Source organism: Zingiber officinale, chromosome 5B, assembly GCF_018446385.1.
Source record: "Zingiber officinale cultivar Zhangliang chromosome 5B, Zo_v1.1, whole genome shotgun sequence".
NCBI classification, from domain to species: domain Eukaryota; kingdom Viridiplantae; phylum Streptophyta; class Magnoliopsida; order Zingiberales; family Zingiberaceae; genus Zingiber; species Zingiber officinale.
Window position 1 is genome coordinate 121207804 of NC_055995.1, and position 21302 is coordinate 121229105.

Below are 21302 nucleotides of genomic sequence, written 5' to 3' on the forward strand. Positions count from 1 at the left end.
ACACAAAACTGCATCACAATCCTCCGAACAAGAGCCCAATCATCAATTCACCAGAACTGCCCTGTAACCCGAGACCATCACCAGTCAAGAACCCAAAGTAAAATCTCAATCACCTCCTTCAATTCTACACTGGAATCCAGAACCATTACAAAGCAAGAACAACATCCAATCCAAACCCCAACAGAAATGCCAACAAAAGTATGTTAAAGGATCATAAAAAAAAATCTAAAAATCATCAAACCGAAGCCTCCACTCCAGTAATTAAATTCAGCATACAAAAGAGCATTTCGTCAAGCAATACAAAAGGACCAAAACCTTTCAACACTCCCAAATCTGCTCCAACAACTCAAATCCCTTACGACATAACTCAATAACCTTCAAAATGAACCAACCACCGTCTCCCAAATCTGAAATAGAGAAACCAAAGCTGGGGAAAAACTCCATGATGATCAAGGACACATTCGGAATTGGTTGGGACGCCTACATCTAATCCCTCCTTTGCAACCCATACCTACTTAGAAGGTTATACTTGCCTGGCCAGTTAGGGCACGGCTCGAAGTCTCGGGTGCTCGCGTGTGGAGAGGAAAATCCAACGGCTTCGGAGAGGGCTCGGGGAAGACGAGATCGCCGGCTGTGCGGTGCTCGTGCAAGGAGGAGGGAAGAAGGCTCGGCTGTGGCTCGTCGCGACGTCCCGGTGTTGGCGTGAGGAGGAGAGGACGTCGGCTGCTGCGGTGCTCGGGTGAGAGGAAGAATGAAGCCGGCGTCTGCTGTGGCTCAGCGGCTGGGGTGCTCGCGTGAAGAGGAGAGCGGGCTGTGGGGCGGCCGGAACCGAGAGAGAAGGGAAAAGTCGGCGGTGTCGCGAGGTAGGAGCTTAGAGGAGTTCGGCGAGGGAAATTAAGGAGGAGAAAGGAGAAGTTAGGTTTATATAATTAAACCTAGGGTTTAATAAACTAACTTTAGGTTAATTTAATTAATCAACTCCCAATTTAATTGGAATTTTCAACAGACCTTTTCCAAAGCCTATAATTTTATCCCCTTAAAATACATCATACGAGCTCCAATTAAATCCCAGAAAATTTCTATAAATTCCTAAAAATTCCGTTAAGGTTTTTCGTCTATTAAACCTTATTATTTAATTATTATTTGTTGCCGTATTTTACACTCTGTTCTCTATGATACAAAATGTCAAAAAGGAATATGAGGCCGATGGACTACGGGGCCCACACTAACTTACTTTGGCCAACCGACTGAGTCACTGGAATAGTCTGATCGACCATCCCTCTCGGGGGGTACCGGTCGACTTTTATGAATTTGGTCGATGACTCGACCTTCATTTAGCATCTTCAGTTGAGTCAGAGAGCTTAAACAGACCGAGTGCCTAGCTAGTCCAATCGGACGTGTGGTCTAGTTGGCTAGACCACTCAATCGAGCTAACTCATTGTGCTATTTCTGAATCAGGGATAAGGTTGGCTCAGCAGAGTGCCGACTTGGATCAAAGCTCCATGAACGTCGCGTGGATGAGCGTCCAACCAGACCCTCAGTTCGGTCGGCATGACAGCCTGATCGGCTATCTCTCGGCTGAAGTCATCATCTACGTTGACTTCAAAGGTTGACCTTTCCTTGACTTTGATTGCCTTATCATCCGATCCTCTTGACTTTAATCTAGCTCAGAGGCCCCCGCTTAATCGCCGTATCATATAGCATTGTTGGCATTTTAGCAGCTTTAATGTTTCTTCATGTGTGATTAAATCATGAAAATAAATGTTCTTGTAGATCCAGGTTTCAATTGAATGCCCATATCAGTAAAATATTTAATGAGAGCTTGTTTTGCAGGTTCAAGTGTATAGACTTGGATGGTAATGGAATTATAACCTCAACTGAGATGCAATTTTTCTATGAGGAGCAGCTGCATCGAATGGAATGTATGGCGCAAGAAGCTGTACTGTTTGAGGACATTCTGTGCCAGATGATTGATATGATTGGACCTGAGGTAATCTGCTTTCCTAATGTTTTATATTAGGTTGACCCTCCAACCAGTGAAAAGCTATAATTTATTTTTTGCAGAATGAGAGCTACTTTACACTGCTAGACTTGAAAGGCAGCAAACTTTCGGGAAATATTTTTAATATCCTTTTCAATCTGAATAAATTTATGGCATTTGAAACTCGTGATCCATTTCTAATTCGGCAGGTTAGTGCATTTCTGTGCATTTTCACTAGTTTCAAGTTTGAAATGTTTCCTGTAATACTAAATTTAACATTCTCTTTTTGTTATTATTGTTCAGGAACGTGAAAATCCAACTTTGACAGAGTGGGATCGTTTTGCACATAGAGAATATATCAGATTGTCCATGGAAGAAGACTGTGAAGATGTCTCCAATGGAAGTGGTGACATCTGGGATGAATCACTTGAGGCTCCTTTTTAACGAGTATCTAAAGTAAGCAGCTTTTCTTTTCATCCTTTTGTTTGTTCTATGATGCTGTCTTTAAATCTATTGATCCATATTGTAGAGCAATGTAAAACAACACTAGTGTAGTCCAAGTTTATTCCAAAGCTGAGTAACAGTTTGTATTTCCTCATAGGACTTGATACAATGCATGGAATTTTATAGGTTTGATACCAGATACTTGATAAAATACCTTACATATAAAATTGTTGTGTAATTAATCTAAAATTACACAATTGTGGCAAACAAGGCGAATACGCTCGCCCCCAACGCCCCCGCCAACCCGTTCAGGGCCAACACGGAGGAGGTAAATCACGTACGGCTACTAGTCTTTGGAATAGTGACTAGCACATAAAGGAGGTATTTACCTCGGCTTTGCCGATATTCGAATCCCAGATCTCATTGTGGCAATACCTCATGCGCTAGCCACTAGACCCATCCGAGGGGATCCTTTGATGCTTTCTAAGCTTCACTTAATAGATTGCTACGATTTCTAGCTGATCTAATTTAGATTTTGCCAACCCAAAACTTGTGTACACAAGCTTTATTAAGCCTGGTCACATTGTTCATTTTCTTATGAATTGGTTGTAAACCTGGGCACAACTTTTTGCTCATTGAAGGGTTGAGTTTCTTCTTAGAGTTTTGGCTCATTCTAGACCTGATTCTATACTATTTAGGTTTCATTTTCTGGATAGTCCTCTTTCAGACATCATACTGTATTAATAGCAGATAGATTTTGTAATCTGAATTTCTTGCCTTTGACATTCTTCTCTGATGATGCCTGACAGAAGATTTGGTTTCCTGGATGCTTACTAGAAGCTGCCCTAGTTGCAGCTACGTAACTTGCATCAGATAAAGGTTTGCATCACATATTCTCTGGTGAATTAGCAGGCGCGATTGTTCAACAATTTCGTCTTAAAAGGGGTTTGCCCCTCTACTCTATGTTTCATCATCTTGCAAAGTTGTGCTCTCAAGGCATGGATCATCCTTCTGAAGTGCTGTGGGTCGGTCCTTCCTATAGCAAGGTAGGCAAGACTTCTGTTACTTGTCAGTCTTCACCAACAAAGCAACATTTTCCAAGATCAAATATCGAGTGGATTGATGCTCTCTCCATTGTAGTTGGAACCAGTTATGATCAATTTCTAGTTTTTCCCCTCATTTGTTTTTTCTTTTCGCAACAAGTTTCTTTTTGGAGTATAGGGACGCTATATTTATCTCCTTTCAATCTTTCTTGTGTCTGGTGGTCGTAACTTATCTTGGTGATTCCCTGTAATATGTTCATTAACCTTTAATTTATAATCATGAGAAATTTAACATTATTGATTCGATTAACATAGTTCCTGAAACTCTTAACTGATAAATCCATGTGCCAGAATAGGTTTGTTTTTTTTTTAAAAGGAAATTAGAAATTATGTTTAAAAATGCTGAATCAATATTTGAGTGGACGTTATTAAAAATGTATCAGGTTCTCGAATTCAAGACTGTTTGATTGATTACGAAATTGAATTTGAGCTACCACATAAGAATTCAAATGCTTTAAATTTGATAATTTGTTTACTTGATTCGAATTGTTGTACTTTTTTTGCATTTAAATATGTATAATTATTTGTAGGGATGTAAATGAACCAATGCTTACGAACGAGTTTAGTGTTTAGTTTAGTCAAAATTTATTTATGTTTGTTTAATATTAGATTAATTAAATGAACAAAATAAGTTTAAGGTCATAAAAAACGGTGCCTCTGATGCTATTGTAGAGTGGAAGGATGTTTGGTATCGGTTTAATTAGTAGTTATGATGTATTTATAGGAATTTTTTTTTCTAAATGATGTTGAATTTTTGAGTCGTCCATTCTTAGCACTTTCTAATTTACAGTATTGGCATATGGAAAATTTATAAGATTTGGCCGATTGCCCCACTCTTGATTTGTTTACTGTCTTTTAGTTAGTGCCTACTTGTTTTTTTTATAAAACTCATACTTTTTTTATTATCACAATCTCTAGAGAAAAAAAAATGATATTATGGAAGACAACCAGAGCCTAATAATTCTAAAAATTATATTATAAATTATGAATAATTATACAATATATCATTTTTTAAGTTCTAGACACTCAATTAATGTACATGTCAAAAAGTCAAATTATCTTGAAAAAGAAAGACACAATAATTAAAAAGTAATTAAAGCAAATTAAAACAAATAAAAACAATTATCCATTACCGTTCATCATTCACCCATCAACTTAATTAGTTTTTTTAAAATAAAAAATATAATCTATTCCTCTACAGCGTTTTTATTCCGTTCCACCGATTTCCCAGTTGTCTCAAACGAATCCAAAGCTTCTCCCTCACTTCATTCGTAACTTTATTTATTTATTTTTCTCTTCTCAGCTTCTCTGCAAAGTTTCTCTTTATCATGCGTTGTTCGCTTCTTGCTTGCATTCACTGCTATTAACCTTCGCCACCTCTTCAGGACCCTCCTCCTCCTCCTCCTCTCTCACTTATGTCCACTTATGTCCCTAGTTACTATCGATCTTTGCAGCCGCTTGAGCGATCCGCTGTTTGCCTGAGTATTTCGGTAAGTTCCAGTATTGAAGCGCCTATTTTGAGCTACTACGCCTTTTCTTCTTCAGTTTTTTTGTAGTAGTGCTTGGCACCATTGATCGATCTGGAAACTTAACTGTTTTTGGAAGTGTAGGTATTTTTTGTCTTTCCTTTTTTCCTGAATCAGCACTACAAGCAAAAAAATAAAAAAAAGGGTGGCGCCTTTTGATGTTGCAACCTCCTGCGAGTAAGATCTCATAGATTCTGCTAGAAAGCAGCGAGCGGGGACGGGAGTGGAGGAGGAGAGGGACAAAAGCACTTGATTTTTAAAATGAGGTCGGAAACTAGACTAGATTCGGTGGTCTTCCAGCTTACACCTACTCGTACCAGGTATGACGCCAAATCCTTATCAACGCCTCTATTTCTTGTTCGATACTGAGGGATAGATCGAGGGATTTATATAGAAAGACCAGATGCCCGAGAGTGTGAAAATTTGAGATCTTGTAAGGTATTATTGTTTCTATGATGTGGAGATTTGAACCAAAAAAGTGATATCTAAAGATTTGATAATGGATGCATTTTAGTTCCTGGTGGAAGACTACTTTGATGCCGGAATTACTTAATACGATATGTTTCATAAAGAGACTGAGAGTACTCTTCTCAATCAAGATTGACACTTTCCTGTTTTTCATGTGAAATGGATAAGAATTGAACTGTGATTTTTTGATTTGGTGATGGTAGTGGTGTTTCCCTTTCCAACTAGCTGGTACGAGTGTGATTTCATTTTGATTTGTGTGCATGCCTCTGATGTAGACACTTCTACAATTCTTTTATACATAGGCTTGAATAAATCACTGTGAGGTGGTTGTGAACTTCAGCAAGAATACATTGCTGACCATGTCAATTGGGATAATTGGAATGAGCTCTACCTCAATTTAACATGCTATTAGAGTTAGGCTAGTATCTTTAGAGTCATGATGAACATGGGATGACATGTTAAAGCTAGGATGATCCATTCTGTGCCATGGAAGATTGTCTATATATTAGAAGGCTGTCCCAATCTTAAGTAACAAATTATTTTGAGATGCGATGGACTTCCAATGCAATTTAATAGTCAAGAGGGAGGACGCGCAATTCAATCCAAGATGTAAACTGCCAAGGAACACATTTGAGGATCTCTTGGTAGAAGATGTGAAACTTAGAGGTGGAGTTTTATCCTCTCATTCTCACATCCTACACTTCTTAACGTGCCCTTCAGATCCAACATCTCTAGAGGTAAATCACTTATTCTAATACCCCATGTTAATCCCACAAGCGAGCCAAATTCAATCCAAAATGTAAAATGCCAAGGCGCATGTGGGGATCTCTTAGAATTTAAGCATTCTTAAGGACCCTCAATTTGTGATGTGAGATTTTGACGTAGGGTTTTATCCTATCCTTCTCGCTTTGTGCTCCCTTTGACAATGGTCTCTTGAAATTTTATCTCTAGCCTCTGTTTTTCTACTCTCTTTAACAATAGTCTTCTTTCATCAGGTTTGATTTGGTAATAATATCAAATAATAAGAAAGAGAAACTTGCATCTGGCTTGTTGAGTCCATTTCTTGCCCATTTGAAGACCGCCCAGGATCAGATTGACAAGGGGGGCTATTCCATAATCCTTGAACCAGACCCACAAGTTGGTGCAGCATGGTTCACAAAACTAACTGTGGAGAGGTAAGGAAAAATTCTATGAGGTTTGCACCCTCACAAAAGTTCCTATGTAATAAGTAATAACTATTTTTTCCTTCGTTATTTGTGTAATCTATATATACTCCATGATATAGCAGCAGCATGTGGTTGAAAGTTAACTGAGTCAAACATTGAGCTTTGATATTTACAGATTTGTTCGTTTTGTGAGCCAACCTGAGGTTCTGGAGCGTGTGACTACTATAGAGTCTGAAATCTTGCAGATTGAGAATGCAATTGCCATCCAGGGCAATGATAATTTTGGCTTGAGAACTGTATGTCGATTTGGTCATTTTATGTTATCATTAAAACTTGTATGGCAATCTGTTTTTTTTTTTGGCAGGTGGCTGATCAACCGATTAAACCAGTAGAGTCCACTCGAGGTACCTTAGGCCGAACTAATGAATTCATTTACCTTAGAGATTCATTCCTTGTTAACTAGACTCTTTTTAGTTAAAAAAAATACATTTATCTAGGTGACTAGATATCTCTAAATTTTCCTCTTAGAATTTTTTTTTTTCCCGAAAGGGATTGCGATGTCGGTCTATGGAATCATGGGCTTACTAATCAGCATAGTTACCTGATGTACAATTTTGTGCAGTGTAGGTAGCATTTATGTCCATTTCAACAAAGTTGGAGGTGCCAACTGTGTTGGATTCGTTTTGGCGTGGTTTGGCTTGTTCGTGCAGTGCCTGACACTGCTGACCCTTGGATCATGTTTGGCATTGGGTCGCAATCTCTGTGCTTGATCCACCCACCATATTTTTCTATATAAATTATAATAGTAGATCTTGTTATTGAATGTTTTCAATAATTAGTAAAAATATAATTTATAATGGTATTTATTCTATTTTTGGATTTTTAGTAGAACTAGAATAATTAAATTTAAAAAAAAAAACTTGTCTGACTCAACCCAACCTTGCATTTGTGGTGAGTTGGATCCTAAGTAATTGGGTCTGAGATAGGCACGGCTTGAACTGTTGTTGTCTGGGACTGACCTGACGCATATTTTCATGGCTTGAAATGAAGCTGACACCTCCAGGCATAGTGAGTATTTTCTTTAGGTATTTCCTTGGAATAAATCATTCATCTCTCCATTGGACAGGAAGATGAACTTCCAAGTAAATATCACACATTGATTATCTCCTTTCAAGGGTGTGCTGACACATGTATTGTGTGTGTTAACATTGCCTTGGTCTTTACCATCAAACTTGATTTTTATAAGAGTTAGGCGTTTGAATTACTTATTTTCCTTGTTGATCCTCATCATAAAATTTACCAATCGTGCTTCCATTTTGATTCAGATTGGTTCCACTACTCTTGGATATTCTAACATGCTACTATTTCTTGATTTTGGCTAGGCGTGAAGACTTCAGTTGGTATTGATGCAGAAAAGGCAATAGTTCTATACAAGGTATGGTTTGATGCAACCACACACATCTTTTCTCCATGATATCCATGTGCATACGAAATAGTTGTATGGATTAGAAGAGCAAATACAAAAGTTAATCCCTCTATTTAATAAATATTGATAAAATAACATATGATACATCACCAAATTGTCACTAAAGATCAACAAAGATAAAATTTTGATATGTCATATTGAGATTAGTATTTTCTTTTTCTTCTTATTTTGAACTCTTAGAACGTATATCAACATTCATCTACTAAAGTGCATCAGAAAATTGAGATTTCAGAAAGTATCTGAATATTCAAGAAATGTGTGTCAGTATGAACTTGACAGATCACATTTTTTTTAAATGCAACCGCCCACTTTTCTACCAACAAATATATATTTGTGTATATATACCTAGTGTTCTTCTTTCAGATGCGTTTCTTTTGCAGCCTGGATCACAGCCGAATCTACCAGAATCAAATGGATCCATCACACAGGAGAACTCCAAGTATGAGCTACTTAAATTGCGCTTACATTTTGCTGTCCTTTTGACTACATTTTACTTGTACTCCAACAGTGGTAGGAGCTTTGCCAAAGGTATGATGGTAAACTATGTTGCCTTGTCATCCAATGTATTGATTTGGATCACAAAATAATATATAACAGATAAGAAAAGAAGGCACATAGTTTAATATCATGATCATAATGTCAATAGCCCCCACGACAGTTGGTGCATGCAAAGATGTTGTTGCCAATAGGTCTGGGGTCGATTTCCAATGGGTGCGGAATGCCCTATTGGTTGCCTCAATCCCTCTTTGCATGCGCTGTTGTTGCTGGGCGAATTTACCTCCCTTATGGGGGGCCACCTTGGAGGGGCCGCCGAGGTGAGGGTTTCACCTTTGCTCACAATGATCATAATGTCAATAGAAGAATAAATCTGTTCCACCAGTAGTTTAATATCTTCTGTGAATTTATTAACTGCTATAAGACGGGTTTTATCTGGTAGTATTTTGGTTATCTTCACTAAATTGTATGAGAATTTTAGCATTATACCTTGCTTAATTTTTCTGCAGAGTTCAACTTCTGAGGGTGCTTGAGACCCGCAAAATGATTTTACGGAAAGAACAGGGAATGGCATTTGCACGAACTGAAGCAGCTGGCTTTGACATGGATAAATTGGTAGATTTGATATCATTTGCTGAGAGTTTTGGTGCCTCACGTTTAAAGTAAGTTTTGCCTCTGTTGAGCAGTATCTTTGTGCGATACTGCCGATTTGTAATTCCAATTCTTCCATCTTTTAAATAGGGAGGCCTGCATAGGATTAAGGGAGCTATGGAAGAAGAAGCATGATACTGGACAATGGTTTGAAGTTGAAGCAGCAGCTGCAATGTCCATTCAGCCAGAATTTTCTACCTTGAATGCATCAGGCATTGTGTTTGCAGCAGATGCTATGACACAAAAAGATTATGTGGATCCACGCTCTCTTTCTGGTGGTGATATGGTACTCGACATTGATGGAAAATCTGGTACTTAATCTAAACATGCAATCTGCAATTATTTGTGAATTTAATATGGCATAGAAAGAAAATGTTATGATATTTTGTTGTGTGGAAAATTTTCTGAGAATATATTTTGACGTGGTAAATATTTGTTTCTTTTGCTCAGATAAACACCTTCCTGAAGATGCACAGGTGCCTGTAGGACACCAGGAACATTTTCATGGCCAATTTCAGCATCCAACTTATCCACAATGGCCTTTGCCACCTCCACCAGGTCATCCTGGCTTTCAATCTTATACCGTGCAGGGAATGCCTTGCTATCAAAACTACCCAGGGAACATCCCATATTTCCATCCTCCCTACCATTCAGCAGAGGATTCGAGGTTGAGTAATTCTCACAGAAAGGGATCGAAAAGGCAGTCCATGGATGATAAACATACTGACACTAGGGGAAGGAGCACAAGATCACACAATGATACAGATCAAAATACTTCAGATTCTGACAAGGATGGTTCTCATGGCCATAAATCTCATAGAAGAGTTGTTAAGTCAGGAAATAAAAAGTCTAATATAGTTATCACTGCAAACCTAAATGATATCAGCTCCAAGAAGCATGGTGTAGGACAATCTGAAAGCGAATCACAATCTACATCTGAATCTGAAGCTGAAGATTTACAATCTGATATGCAAGAAAGCAAGCACAAGCACTTTGCTGAGACTTCCAAGAAAGAAGTTGGTCAAATTAAAACTGCACAGTATTCAGATGCCTATAGCAATGACAAAGTTGCAGATGGAGAGGAGACAGATTCTGGAAATTGGCAAGCATTTCAGAAATTCTTACTAAGAGCTGAAGAAAAATCAAGAAGAGTTGAAGAAAGCATGTTTGCAGGAGGAAAAGAGCCTCCAAGGAGAAACCAGATCAGGGATGAAGCTGATATGACTTGTCCTACTGAGTGTGGTGATTCTTGTGACCGCACAATGAGATTTGATTTAGCTAATGGGAAGGCTACACGAATGAAACAGGTAGCTTTTGAAGATCCGTCGTTAGTTTCACATAATGGTAGAGTGTCAGTGGATCACCACTTCAAGGAAATAGAAAAGAAAGGAGTATATAGGCGAATGAGCAATGATGAATTTCTGGTAAATGGAAAAGAAAAACAATTGAATAGTATGAGATATTCTGGTGCATACACTGATCATGCATATGTGCATAATGCTATTACATTGAAGAACTCTTTAAATGACATGCCAGATGAGTCCTTCGTGCTTCCTCATAGGTCAGTTTCACGGGATATTGGGTCAGACATCACTGCTATCCATATGGATTCTGAATTTTCTTTATCCTTCAGCAAAGCTCAAGAGTCATCTAATAAAATCAAAAGTCAAATTAGTTACGAACCAGAAGATGTCTCCTTGGTTACTGAACGTGGAAGGGAGATGGTATCTGTACCGCATCATCCGGCAACTGATTTTGATATCCGAATTCCTGTTCGAAATTCAGTCAAGTTACAAGTGCCTAACCCAGAGAATCCCTTAATTAATCCGAAAATAAAGAAATCGGACAAGGATAACTTCAAAGCCTCAAAGGACAGTGTGGAAAAAATGAGAAAAGATGCACTGTCGAAGAACAGGTCTTCATCTTCGAGGCTTAATCCATTAACTGAAGCACAAAAACGTGCAGAAAAGTTGCGTTCCTACAAAGCTGACCTTCAGAAAGTGAAAAGAGAAAGGGTAGTTACCATTTCATCTTATGTTAGCTAAATGGTACTTAGAATTGCTTAGGCATGAATATCTGACATGTTTATGGATCTAGGATTCTAAGTGATTGAAACAATTGTTTTCTATAGTTTTTACTACATTCACTGTGTTGTTTTGATTCAGAGTGCTGTTGGTGTGGGAGTGTATCCACATCAATATAAAGAGGATTGATAACAGAAGGATAACATCAAGTAGCTGACCACAAATAGTTGGTTCTAATACAACTTATGATATAATGAGCTTTCGATTAATGTGTGTTATGTAAGTCTCCAACAAACAAAAGAAAAGATAGAGATAACTTTTAGTTAATAAAAGCTGTAGATTTTACAGCCTTAGTTTATGCCAAATTCTCTTTAGCAAAGTTCTTTATGAATCAATTTTCCTATAGTAGTTCAAATTGGGGTTAAAAGTTGAAACTATGTTCCACAATCCATTACTAGAAGATCTATGCATTGTCCTAAGTTTAATGTTATAGATTTAAGTTATAACTTATTGAATATTACTACATGAAATAAATGCTTACTAGTGGATAATGATTTGGCTTATATAGAGTTTGTTTACCTTTCTACGTAGTTGACTTGGGCAACTTTTTTACTTTTAGGAAGAAGAAGAGAAAAAACGTTTGGAAGCTTTAAAAAGAGAGAGACAAAAGAGAATAGCTGCAAGAAGCAATGCTGCTACTACTAAGTTACCTTTGACTGCACAACAGACAAAGGCTCGTTCATTAACAAAGACCTTGCCAAATCCTTACAAAAGCTCAAAGTTCAGTGACTCTGATCCCGTTAATTCTTCACTTTTGCATAAATTTCCTATAAGAACCTCCTCAACTGGTGCCATTGTCTCCCAGAAGGCCACTAAACCCAGTAGATTAAATGGAAGTAAGCATGGTATAACTCGATCAACGTCATCATTGCCCGTGTCAAGAAAACAAGGGTTAATGGCTGAAGCAAGGGCAGACTCTCTTCGAATGAAGAGACTCTCAGATCCAAAAAGCAGTTACAATCAGCATCCTTCCTTAGTGAAAGCTAATCGATTTCGTAAGCAAAGCTCACCCGATGAATCTCAGAAAAAGATTACTGCCATTATGCAACTCGACAAGAGAAAGACAGCAACCCTACCAGAGCTTAAGATTCAAACACCAAAAACTTCAGATAGAATTGGAAAGGAATCTACCAGCAAAGGGTCAATGCAAAAGGGGACTGGAAGCAAACCTCCTCAGACTTTCGGATGTAGCAAGGAGAAATTGTCCAGTGATAATCAACCCAGCAACAGTGATGAAAATCTGGTGATTGAGAAGACTGTGGTAATGCTTGAAAACAATGTGGTGACTGCTCTGGTTGCTAGTCAGGGTGGCAAGATGTTAGACACAAAAGAAAGATCACATGGGAATGAGTCAGATAGAAGACGCACTATGATTCATCCTCCACCTTCTTCTCTTGTTTCAGCTAAACTTGAGGGTGCAGGAAAATTGGATGGGAAGCTGAGTTCCTTTGAGGTATGTTTTATTACTGTAAGGTTGCATATCTTTTAGTTGGTAACAAGATAATTGATTTAGCACAATTACTCCTATTTATGTTTTCAATCTTGAGCCATACATATTGTCTTTTCTTGAATACATCATTCTTTTGAACATTAACAGCATCCGTTTCACTAGAGAGCAAAATATTCTTTTATAGTTCAGTCAGATTCTAAAGTTGTCTGGTGACATTATTGTTGATGGTTTTAATAACGAATTCTTCGTGCTAAGATGACTATGGAATGGAGAGACTTAAAAAGTATTTTTGACTATTGATCCATTTACATCTCGTATTAAGACAACACACTATTATGTAATTTTGTTATTTCTTTTATCTTACATGAACCATGCATACTAACATTGGATCAACATTCCTTTTGCTCATTAGGTTGTTTCTCGCTCTAGAAATGAACCTCAGAAGTTTTCAAAGTTGACGGAACCAGAAAAATCTTATCAAGTCCCGTATGCTAGAGGAACATCATTGGATGATCCTGTTGGCACTCATTTAGGATATGATGGAGGAAAAAAGACTGTGCAAGAGTCTGTAACTAGTTTTGAAAAATTGACATTAGGGAATCATCTTGAAACATGCGAGGAGCCTGTTAGCCAGGAAAAAAAGGGTTTCATAAAGCTGTTAAAATTTGGTCGAAAGCGACACAACTTATTGGGTGAAAGCACAGATGGCTTAGACGTTTCATCTGTTGATGAACAAACAGTTGCTACTGGTTCCCCCAATGCTGGTAAGATTGCATGATTTCGCCTCGCTTGCAAGTATGGATACTTGCCTTGACAAATAATTCAATAATTACAAGTTTGTTGGGCATGATAATTTATTGAACTTTCTTAGATTGTGCTATCGAAATCATTGAGTCTTTCAACCCACTTATTTTCTTCACATTCCCTCTCTTTTTTCTGTAGCCAATTGAACTTTTTTGGAATAAGTATTCATGATATACTCCTTGTAGATTTTTGTCTAAATATCCATATTGATTACTTCATGCTGTGTTTACTCGGAGGGAAGGAAATATAAGGCAAATAAATTGGTCTGAAAGACTGTACTTTTACTGAGATGGAATTGAAGAGAGAGAAATGTTCTCACTTACATATTTGCCTTTGTGATCATTTCCATCCATTCCATCCCAATTCAAGCAGAAGTAAAACAGAGGAAACGAATGGAACTAATTCCTTCCTCTTTTGTACTTCCTTTTTAGTAAAACAAGAGACATCAATCATTTTCTTTTTCAGGTAATTTATTGAAGAACCTCATTTCTCAAGATGGTAACCATACTGGAAGCACACCAAGTAAAGGTTGGATGTGTTTCGGAACTTTCAAGTTGTATTGATACTCATCATCTGAACTCTAATGGCCTTTTTGTATCATTTCTATTTTATTTCAATTTGGCCTGCCTTTCTCTAAAAGTCGATTCACTTTTTGCAGCTTCTCGGTCATTTTCCTTACTTTCGCCCTTCCGAAGCAAGAGCAGCGACAAGAAACCAGCAGAGCCATAAGCCGACAGCTCTAAATTTTACGAAGTGAAGATATTATAGATGACAAGTGAGAATATCATCTGTTCTTGGTATAATATTTTTGTTTCCTAATTGTATAAAGTCTGTTTCGTCAATCTTTGTTCATATACTCATCTTTATCTGCCGGTTCGGTTGTAAACTGCAAAGGAACTATTTGTGATGTTGGTGATCATCAAATGGTAATATCAACTCTATCTTGAAACATCCAACCCTTTGTGTTGGTACAAGAACCTTAATCTTTTCGCAGATGGTTTCGATGGGTTTTTGTTTGTGTTAGGGTTTGAAGTTGGTCTATCATATGAGTGTTTCTTAGTTAAGAAGACACACAACAGTGCATTCCAATTTTATTTCTAACTAATTCTTACTTTTAAAATGCTTTGAAAATATAAGTAAATAAATTCAATTAGCAAGTTATTGCATGAAACAATTTGACTGAGTTGGACAAATATTTTAGAAAAGTAGAAAAAATCATCCATTATTTAAAAAAAAAAAAATCCCAGTTAGCCCTGGGATGATTGATGTTACGGAAGTTTTTCATCGATTACTCAAAAAATAATTATGTCTGAGTGATAATTTAAATAATAATTCAGGAGACATCTTATTTCACCCAGCATAATGAGATAAAATTATTTTTAAACATATTTACTGAAAAATTAGTTATAAAATTAATTGGTATTTATTTCATGCTGGGAGGGAAATTAATTGTAGCAAAAAAGCACCCTTTTATTGAAATTGTTAAAAGGGTGCACCTTGGAATAATCAAGAAATAGATAAAGAAAATCAACGAAGAAGCCGTCGATCGCGTCTGCTGACCGTCACGCCGATGTCGCAACCCCCCGCAGCGCTGCATCTCCGCCACGGCACCACCGCCTCCCTCCTCCGTCGCTCGTTCGCCTCCCTTCTCTTTTCGCCTTCCCTCCTCCTCGCCTCCTTCCTCCTCCTCTTCTTCCGTTCTGCTCTGCTCGCCGGCACCCTCCGGCTCTCTTCTCTCCCGGACCGCGACCCCGCCATACGCTCCCTCCTACACCGCCTCTCCTTCTCTCCCTCTTCCTCCGCTTCCTCAACCCATCCAGCTCCGCCTCCTCCCTCTTCTCCACCTCCCCACACTGCCCGCCGCCGACCCCCTTTCCTCCACCTCACCCGCCTCGGGACCCTCGATGATGACGGTCCCTTCTCAGACCCTTCCTCCTCCTCTCGCCTCGGGTCCCTCGGCCTCAACGCTTCGTTCCCTGCCCTATTTCTCCTCGGCGATGGCACCGTCGGGCAGCGGAGTTCGACCAATCCCTCCCTCAAATTTAGGGTCCCCGAGTTTGTTCCCTCGTCCCCCTTCGTATTTTCCTTCCCCGACATGGATGATCTCGTTGGCCTTGATGTAGATCGAGATCGGTTCCCCGATCTCCGGATCCTTGGCCGCGGGTTCGATCTTGATCCTCGAGATGCCACGGCGATCGTTTACCTGCTGACTCTCCTTTCCGCCACCCACGCTCTCGCCATCATTGGATTTCTCCTCACTTACACGTCCGCTCTAGGCATCGTTTTCTTCACCATCGTGACCTCCCAGCTAGGCAAGCCGGTCTCCGTCATCAATACCATCTGCTCGGGAGCGCAGTTAGGGATGCGACGGCTCACGGGATTCGTGTTCTTGAGGTGGGCTGCGAGGGATGCTCTGATCCAGTTCCTGTGCATTTGGTTCTTTGCAGATGTGCGAGACCAGAATGTACTCTTCAAGCTATTTGTCAAGGTCAAGCTCATGCCTTTTTCACTCTCTCCAGTGAATCCATGGCCCGGTCCTTACGATGAGGCGCTGTCTGGTTTCTTCTTCGTCTGGGCTTTGGTTGACACAGCAGTGTCCCTTGTGTTTGCTGTCGTCCCTTCGGTGGTTATCATGGACCATGATTTTCGGCGGCGAGGGAAGGATGTATTGAAAGAGGGTTTCTTTTTGACATCACTGATGCCAAGACAGGCCATTTGGATCAAATTATTGGAAACTCTAGTTTGTGCTTGTATGGGGAGATGGATGGCGACAGTGTTTGGCTGGAAGCTTTTTGTAACTGCTTTTCTCTCAATAGCGGAAATTTACTTCATGGTAGTTTGGATGGTCTTCTATTTTTCAGCAAGGTGCAAAGATGGAGAATTGATAGGTCGGCCATTTGGGGCAAGAGATTTGGAGGATTTTCTAAATGGCCTCAGGTGATTGGAGCTGATGAGCTAACTGAATGATTTTGTTCAGTAGCTTTCTGTGCTGTGATGCAAATTGAGGTATTACTGTTTTCTCTTCAACCAATTTGTTGTAATCACTTTCATTTTCAGGATCCTCTCCTTTTATGCAATGCTATGCTACCTGAGTTTGTCAACAAGGGGCATATTCAAATGTACAGTTTTGGGTGAAATGATTGTTCGCATATTATCCTGTGTATATATGTAGATATTAGTACAGTGTAGCTGTTAACTTTTGATCTACTGGTTTGGGTGTGCCATTGCCAACTTAAAATCACAGCATTTAAATGTTCCCAACTTTGCTAATTTAGCAAGGGTTCTTCCAAATATAATGGCGTTCTTAACTTTACATAAAGATTTTGAAGCCTTTCTTTTTTTCATGTTGTGCTGATTGTCTTTCCTGAAACATACATGTGGTTCTCAATTTGGTACCAGGCAATGGGAAATATTTGGATCATTGGATATTTTTCCTGATAGAAGTGTTTGTTTGTTCAATTGTCAGCTTCTAAAGTAATCTTTTGCTATGAGGAAAGATTAGCAAGTAATATGTTGTTGTGTCTCAACTGAATTACGCCTCTTTATCATACTTTTGAGAACATCTATGCGGACCTTCTGGTGTAAATAATTGTACATCAAGGATAATTCAATGGTGTTTTCAGGGTTGGTGTCGTTTTTTATTTCTTTTTTTCTTTATGATTACACTGAACAGTAGTTTCTCAGATCTTAAGCTATCATGTGTATTTGTTTTATTTCTTAACCTTTGAGATTGTCATCTTTGAAATCTTACTGCAAAACCGTATTCTGTCGTCAATGAAAATTTTAAAAATTCATGCTTTCTCCTTGTGTTCATCCCTCTCCCTGGAAATCCTTCAGAGCAAAGAAGTACAAAATGTTGTGGAAAGAATAGATCTATTGTTCATTATTTGCGAACTTTTCATTTTACTTGTAGAAAGATTACAGTAGATACTCAAAGGGTTATGTGAACCATTCCTCCTAGGAAAGCAACACCAACCGCTAGGGTTGATTGCATAAATACAATACAGATGATTGTTCTGAAGTCTGATAAATATTAAATTGCAATAAGAAATCCATTTGTTAGCATGACTTCCTACTCTTGTTAGATTGGCTAGCATGTTCATTTTGACTGATGGATGATAAGTTTTTTTTTGTGAATATCAAAGCGACAAGGCTCTGGCTGACAAAGCATTTTTTCTCTTTGCAGTCTAGGTACTTCTTGAGTGCAAATGTAAGACTGAAATTAACTAAAATGTGAAGCAAACCTTTTACTATCACCTTTACGTTAAGAATGGACTGTTTACAACTTGATAGGAGCAAAGAAAACAACAGAGAACTTGAAAGAACTATACAGTAATAATTAAAAGAACATAACTTGTCACTTTGATCATTAAGAGGCATGATCGATCACTATTTGTTATTAACCTGAAATGTGAGCAGCAACTTTTGGTTGATGTGCCTGCCAGATTTCAGCATCTGACAATTACATTCTATTCGTTCATTTTTTGAAACTTGCAAATGATAGATGAATTTTAGCATTCAAATGAACAAGTTTAATATCTTACACAAGATGCTGATTGAAATTATTTGAAGTATGTACCTTGGTTGATTAAGTAGGATAAATCAATAACTGAATAGTTAATGAATCAGAAAAAAGTAATATTTTTAGAGAAAAGGGAACACTAGTGAATAAAACTCCATGAACTTATTGCTATCCTGAGTTTTGATGTCAACTTGGTTTCGAAGTGAAGTAAATAGTACTCCTTTGTTTATTGTAATTTATGGATAGAATGGACCTTATTCTTTGTATATCTGTAACATATACAGATTTTGATATTCCAATAAACCTGTGAATCTCAGGTCTTTAGTTATATGGCCTGACATTCCATGCGATTTTGTTGCATCTTTTTGTCAATAAAGAACTCGTGACGATCTACTTATAAATAAATTTTACTTGTAAATTAAACTTAGAGAGGTAAATGTTAACTGACAATAATGCTATATATATAAAGGTTGATGGGACTACCTTAGGGAATTGACCCTAATAATTTCTCCATCTGAACGAAAATCATGTAAAATAATATTATACTAGCGATCCTTTTCTTTTGAAATATTTTTTTATATTAGAGAATTAATTAAGCATTCCAAAATTCACGATTCTGAAATTAGCGTATTTGATAAATGGTTGGGTTAGATGGGATATCCTGTCATCATATCTACACTTTTGATATATTTTTTTTCTCTTTCTAATTTGTGATTCTGAGTGCATTCGTTTACTTGGTCATGTCCACTATTATAGCTCAATGAACTATCAATCTTCACTATATATTTCGTACTACATTACTATAGGCTTCGACGGAGGCAAACTGGAATCATATCATTGCAGCATCTCTCTCTTAAAGATTAGTGTAATTGCTTGATGTCTTCCCAGAACATCGTGTTTGAGTGTTAATTCTAAATGAGGGAACATGGATATCTGTTGTTTCAAGGTTTATAACTGATAACTGTGATTTTCTACAATCATATTGTTTTTAGATTTTTAGCAGTTTTTGAATAGAATAGCTGTGGGTCTCTTGATAACTTGGTCTAAGTGCAATCCTAATCTAGCGTAATTATTTTCCCTCCAGCTTCAGATTTTTTTTTTCTTTTTTTATAATGCTCTTGTCTTGGACATCGGCTGCCGACGTCTGATATGATTAATTAATTAATTAATTTACTTGAAGGTCTTATGCCAATGCTTGTTGCTTTGAATAATTGTCCCTGAAGTATGGTGTCATGATAGGACATTTAGATTATTACTTAGATATTTATGATTTGATTCCCGCTATAACATATTTGTAGAATTTTTTTTTTCAAATAAGGGGTGCAATCAAAGGATGTTGGACTCTTGAGTTGGTCGCCGTACGCGTTTCCCAATTGATCCTGATAATCGGTGGAAAAATTCTGTAGAACCGGATCGGACACCTCCAAAGATAGTTAGGGGTGTTCATTATTTGGGTCAATCTATTAATCTGTCCGATCCAAATAACATTCGAATTATTTGGTTTGATTAAATGAAATTCGGGTCAATTGAATGAACTGACCTAAAATGTTAATTGGGTTAATGATTTGGTCTTGGATTTAACTTCCCATCCTAATAACCGGTCCGAAATCCGAATAAGAAATTAATATATATTTTATAATTTTTTTTAAGTATAATCTTTGGAATGTATAATTTTTTTTTATATTGAATGAAATTATTTTATGAAATTGACAGCTTATTTATTTATAAATCTAAATTATTTAGAGTTTATTTATTAGATTAAAAATTTGAAATGAAAAGAAAATTAGGTTAAATGATATCCGATCCGAATAATCTGAATTAGTTTTGGATAATTCAGTCTAATTTATAGTTAATTCGATTTGATTCTTGGTTAGATTTAGAAAATTATAAAATCTAAATAATCTAGAACTAAATAATCCAAATAATATGAATCGAACCAAATGAACACCTAGATAATTAATAAGGATAATTAGATTTATTATTTATTTATTTATTATTATTTAATCTCAAGTTATTCCTGACATGACATGAACTATTCTTCCCGTTCATCCAAATTGTCAACTATTAGGAATTAGCTAATTTCTTATTTACTTTGCCATGGTTGAAATGGGGAGATCTTGTAACATTGCAGCTGCTGCTTATGATCCAGAGCAATGGCACTAAACTTACACATGGTTTGTTGTTTGCACTTGCTGCACTAGTGTGGGGATTTCATCAATGAAATAGTTTAGCTAGACTAGTTGGAGAGTTGTTCACTTGTTTGTACACAGAGTCCACTTTTTTCTGGGTAAACAGTTTGGCCATCCTGTGAGTTCATGTCAATTCACTAGAGGAACATATATATCTTTTTTCGAAGGATATATTGTTGGAGGCATCCTAAATATACCAGATACATAAAAAAGAGAAATCCATTGTTTTTTTCATACTGAACATCATGCCAAAAAATTTTCTCACACTTTGAGCTTTTCTATCTATTGTAATTTTTTTGTTCTTTGATTCTATATGTTTTAGCAGGTTATTTAAGCAAGTCTTGTGTTACCTGACTAGTTTATATCATCTTGTGTGGTGGTTCAATTTGTCATATATATATATATATTGTTATGATATGTGGGACGACGCACGTGGGAGACGCATGTAGGCACCTCTCATACCTGGAGGCAAGCCCGACTCAAGACATTGACCATTAAGGCCTATACCTAGGGCCCCAATATTACTGGAACCCATTGATTAAATAATTAAATAGACATTAAAAAAAATAAATTGGGTCGTTAATATTAATTAATGATAACATACACATTAATAAATATCATGCTAACTCATTAATTACATATTATCAATTAATTCATTATTTCTATTTATATCGTATCCTTATTTTCTCGTCATTACAATTAGCTAAGATTTTATTTATTTAATCTTATTTCTTCATAATTTCACTTAGTCAAGATTTTATTCTATTTAATTATATATCTTATAAAATTAAGAAACTCTTTCCTTTTCAATATCTCTAAAAAATCCTAATTATTCTTTCACTAGTACTTTGTGCTTATTTTTTTTTCTGACCATTAATTTTGTATGTTTATTCTCTTGTCGATATTTTTTCTTTTCTCATCAATAATTCTGTA

General features: G+C 37.2%; 3 protein-coding genes across 6 annotated transcripts in view; all 3 read left to right on the forward strand.

Annotated features, from left to right (window-relative positions):
* The window catches only part of LOC121985668 (serine/threonine protein phosphatase 2A regulatory subunit B''beta-like), a 36176-nt gene extending 32411 nt beyond the window's left edge, over positions 1-3765 (forward strand). The window contains exons 11-14 of one of the 2 annotated variants that reach the window (XM_042539267.1): positions 1834-1990; positions 2065-2190; positions 2285-2437; positions 3235-3765. In XM_042539267.1, the coding sequence (XP_042395201.1) occupies positions 1834-1990; positions 2065-2190; positions 2285-2425 (424 nt within the window). In that variant the 3' untranslated portion in view covers positions 2426-2437; positions 3235-3765. The remainder of the gene's footprint in view (positions 1-1833; positions 1991-2064; positions 2191-2284; positions 2438-3234) is intronic. The other variant, XM_042539268.1, reaches the window with a different exon arrangement.
* A 982-nt stretch (positions 3766-4747) lies between these two features.
* Positions 4748-14653, forward strand: LOC121985671 (COP1-interacting protein 7-like). Of its 2 annotated transcripts, XM_042539269.1 has the most exons (14): positions 4749-5018; positions 5139-5374; positions 6518-6697; positions 6864-6984; positions 7053-7092; positions 8071-8123; positions 8555-8613; positions 9179-9331; positions 9411-9631; positions 9771-11335; positions 11964-12857; positions 13267-13618; positions 14124-14186; positions 14317-14653. In XM_042539269.1, the coding sequence occupies exons 2-14, from the start codon at positions 5316-5318 to the stop codon at positions 14385-14387; spliced, it is 3831 nt and encodes a 1276-aa protein (XP_042395203.1). In that variant the 5' UTR covers positions 4749-5018; positions 5139-5315; the 3' UTR covers positions 14388-14653. The 2 variants fall into 2 exon arrangements, 1 of the variants encoding a protein (XP_042395203.1); XR_006113238.1 differs by lacking the exon at positions 13267-13618 and having other exon boundaries at positions 4748-5018.
* Positions 14654-15163: 510 nt separating this feature from the next.
* On the forward strand, positions 15164-20387 carry LOC121985672. Of its 2 annotated transcripts, XR_006113239.1 has the most exons (2): positions 15164-16664; positions 20312-20387. XR_006113239.1 is itself a non-coding variant. In XM_042539270.1 (1 exon), exon 1 carries the CDS (start codon positions 15229-15231, stop codon positions 16597-16599), a length of 1371 nt encoding a protein of 456 aa, XP_042395204.1. In that variant the 5' UTR covers positions 15164-15228; the 3' UTR covers positions 16600-16854. The 2 variants fall into 2 exon arrangements, 1 of the variants encoding a protein (XP_042395204.1); XM_042539270.1 differs by lacking the exon at positions 20312-20387 and having other exon boundaries at positions 15164-16854.
* Positions 20388-21302: the final 915 nt, after the last annotated feature.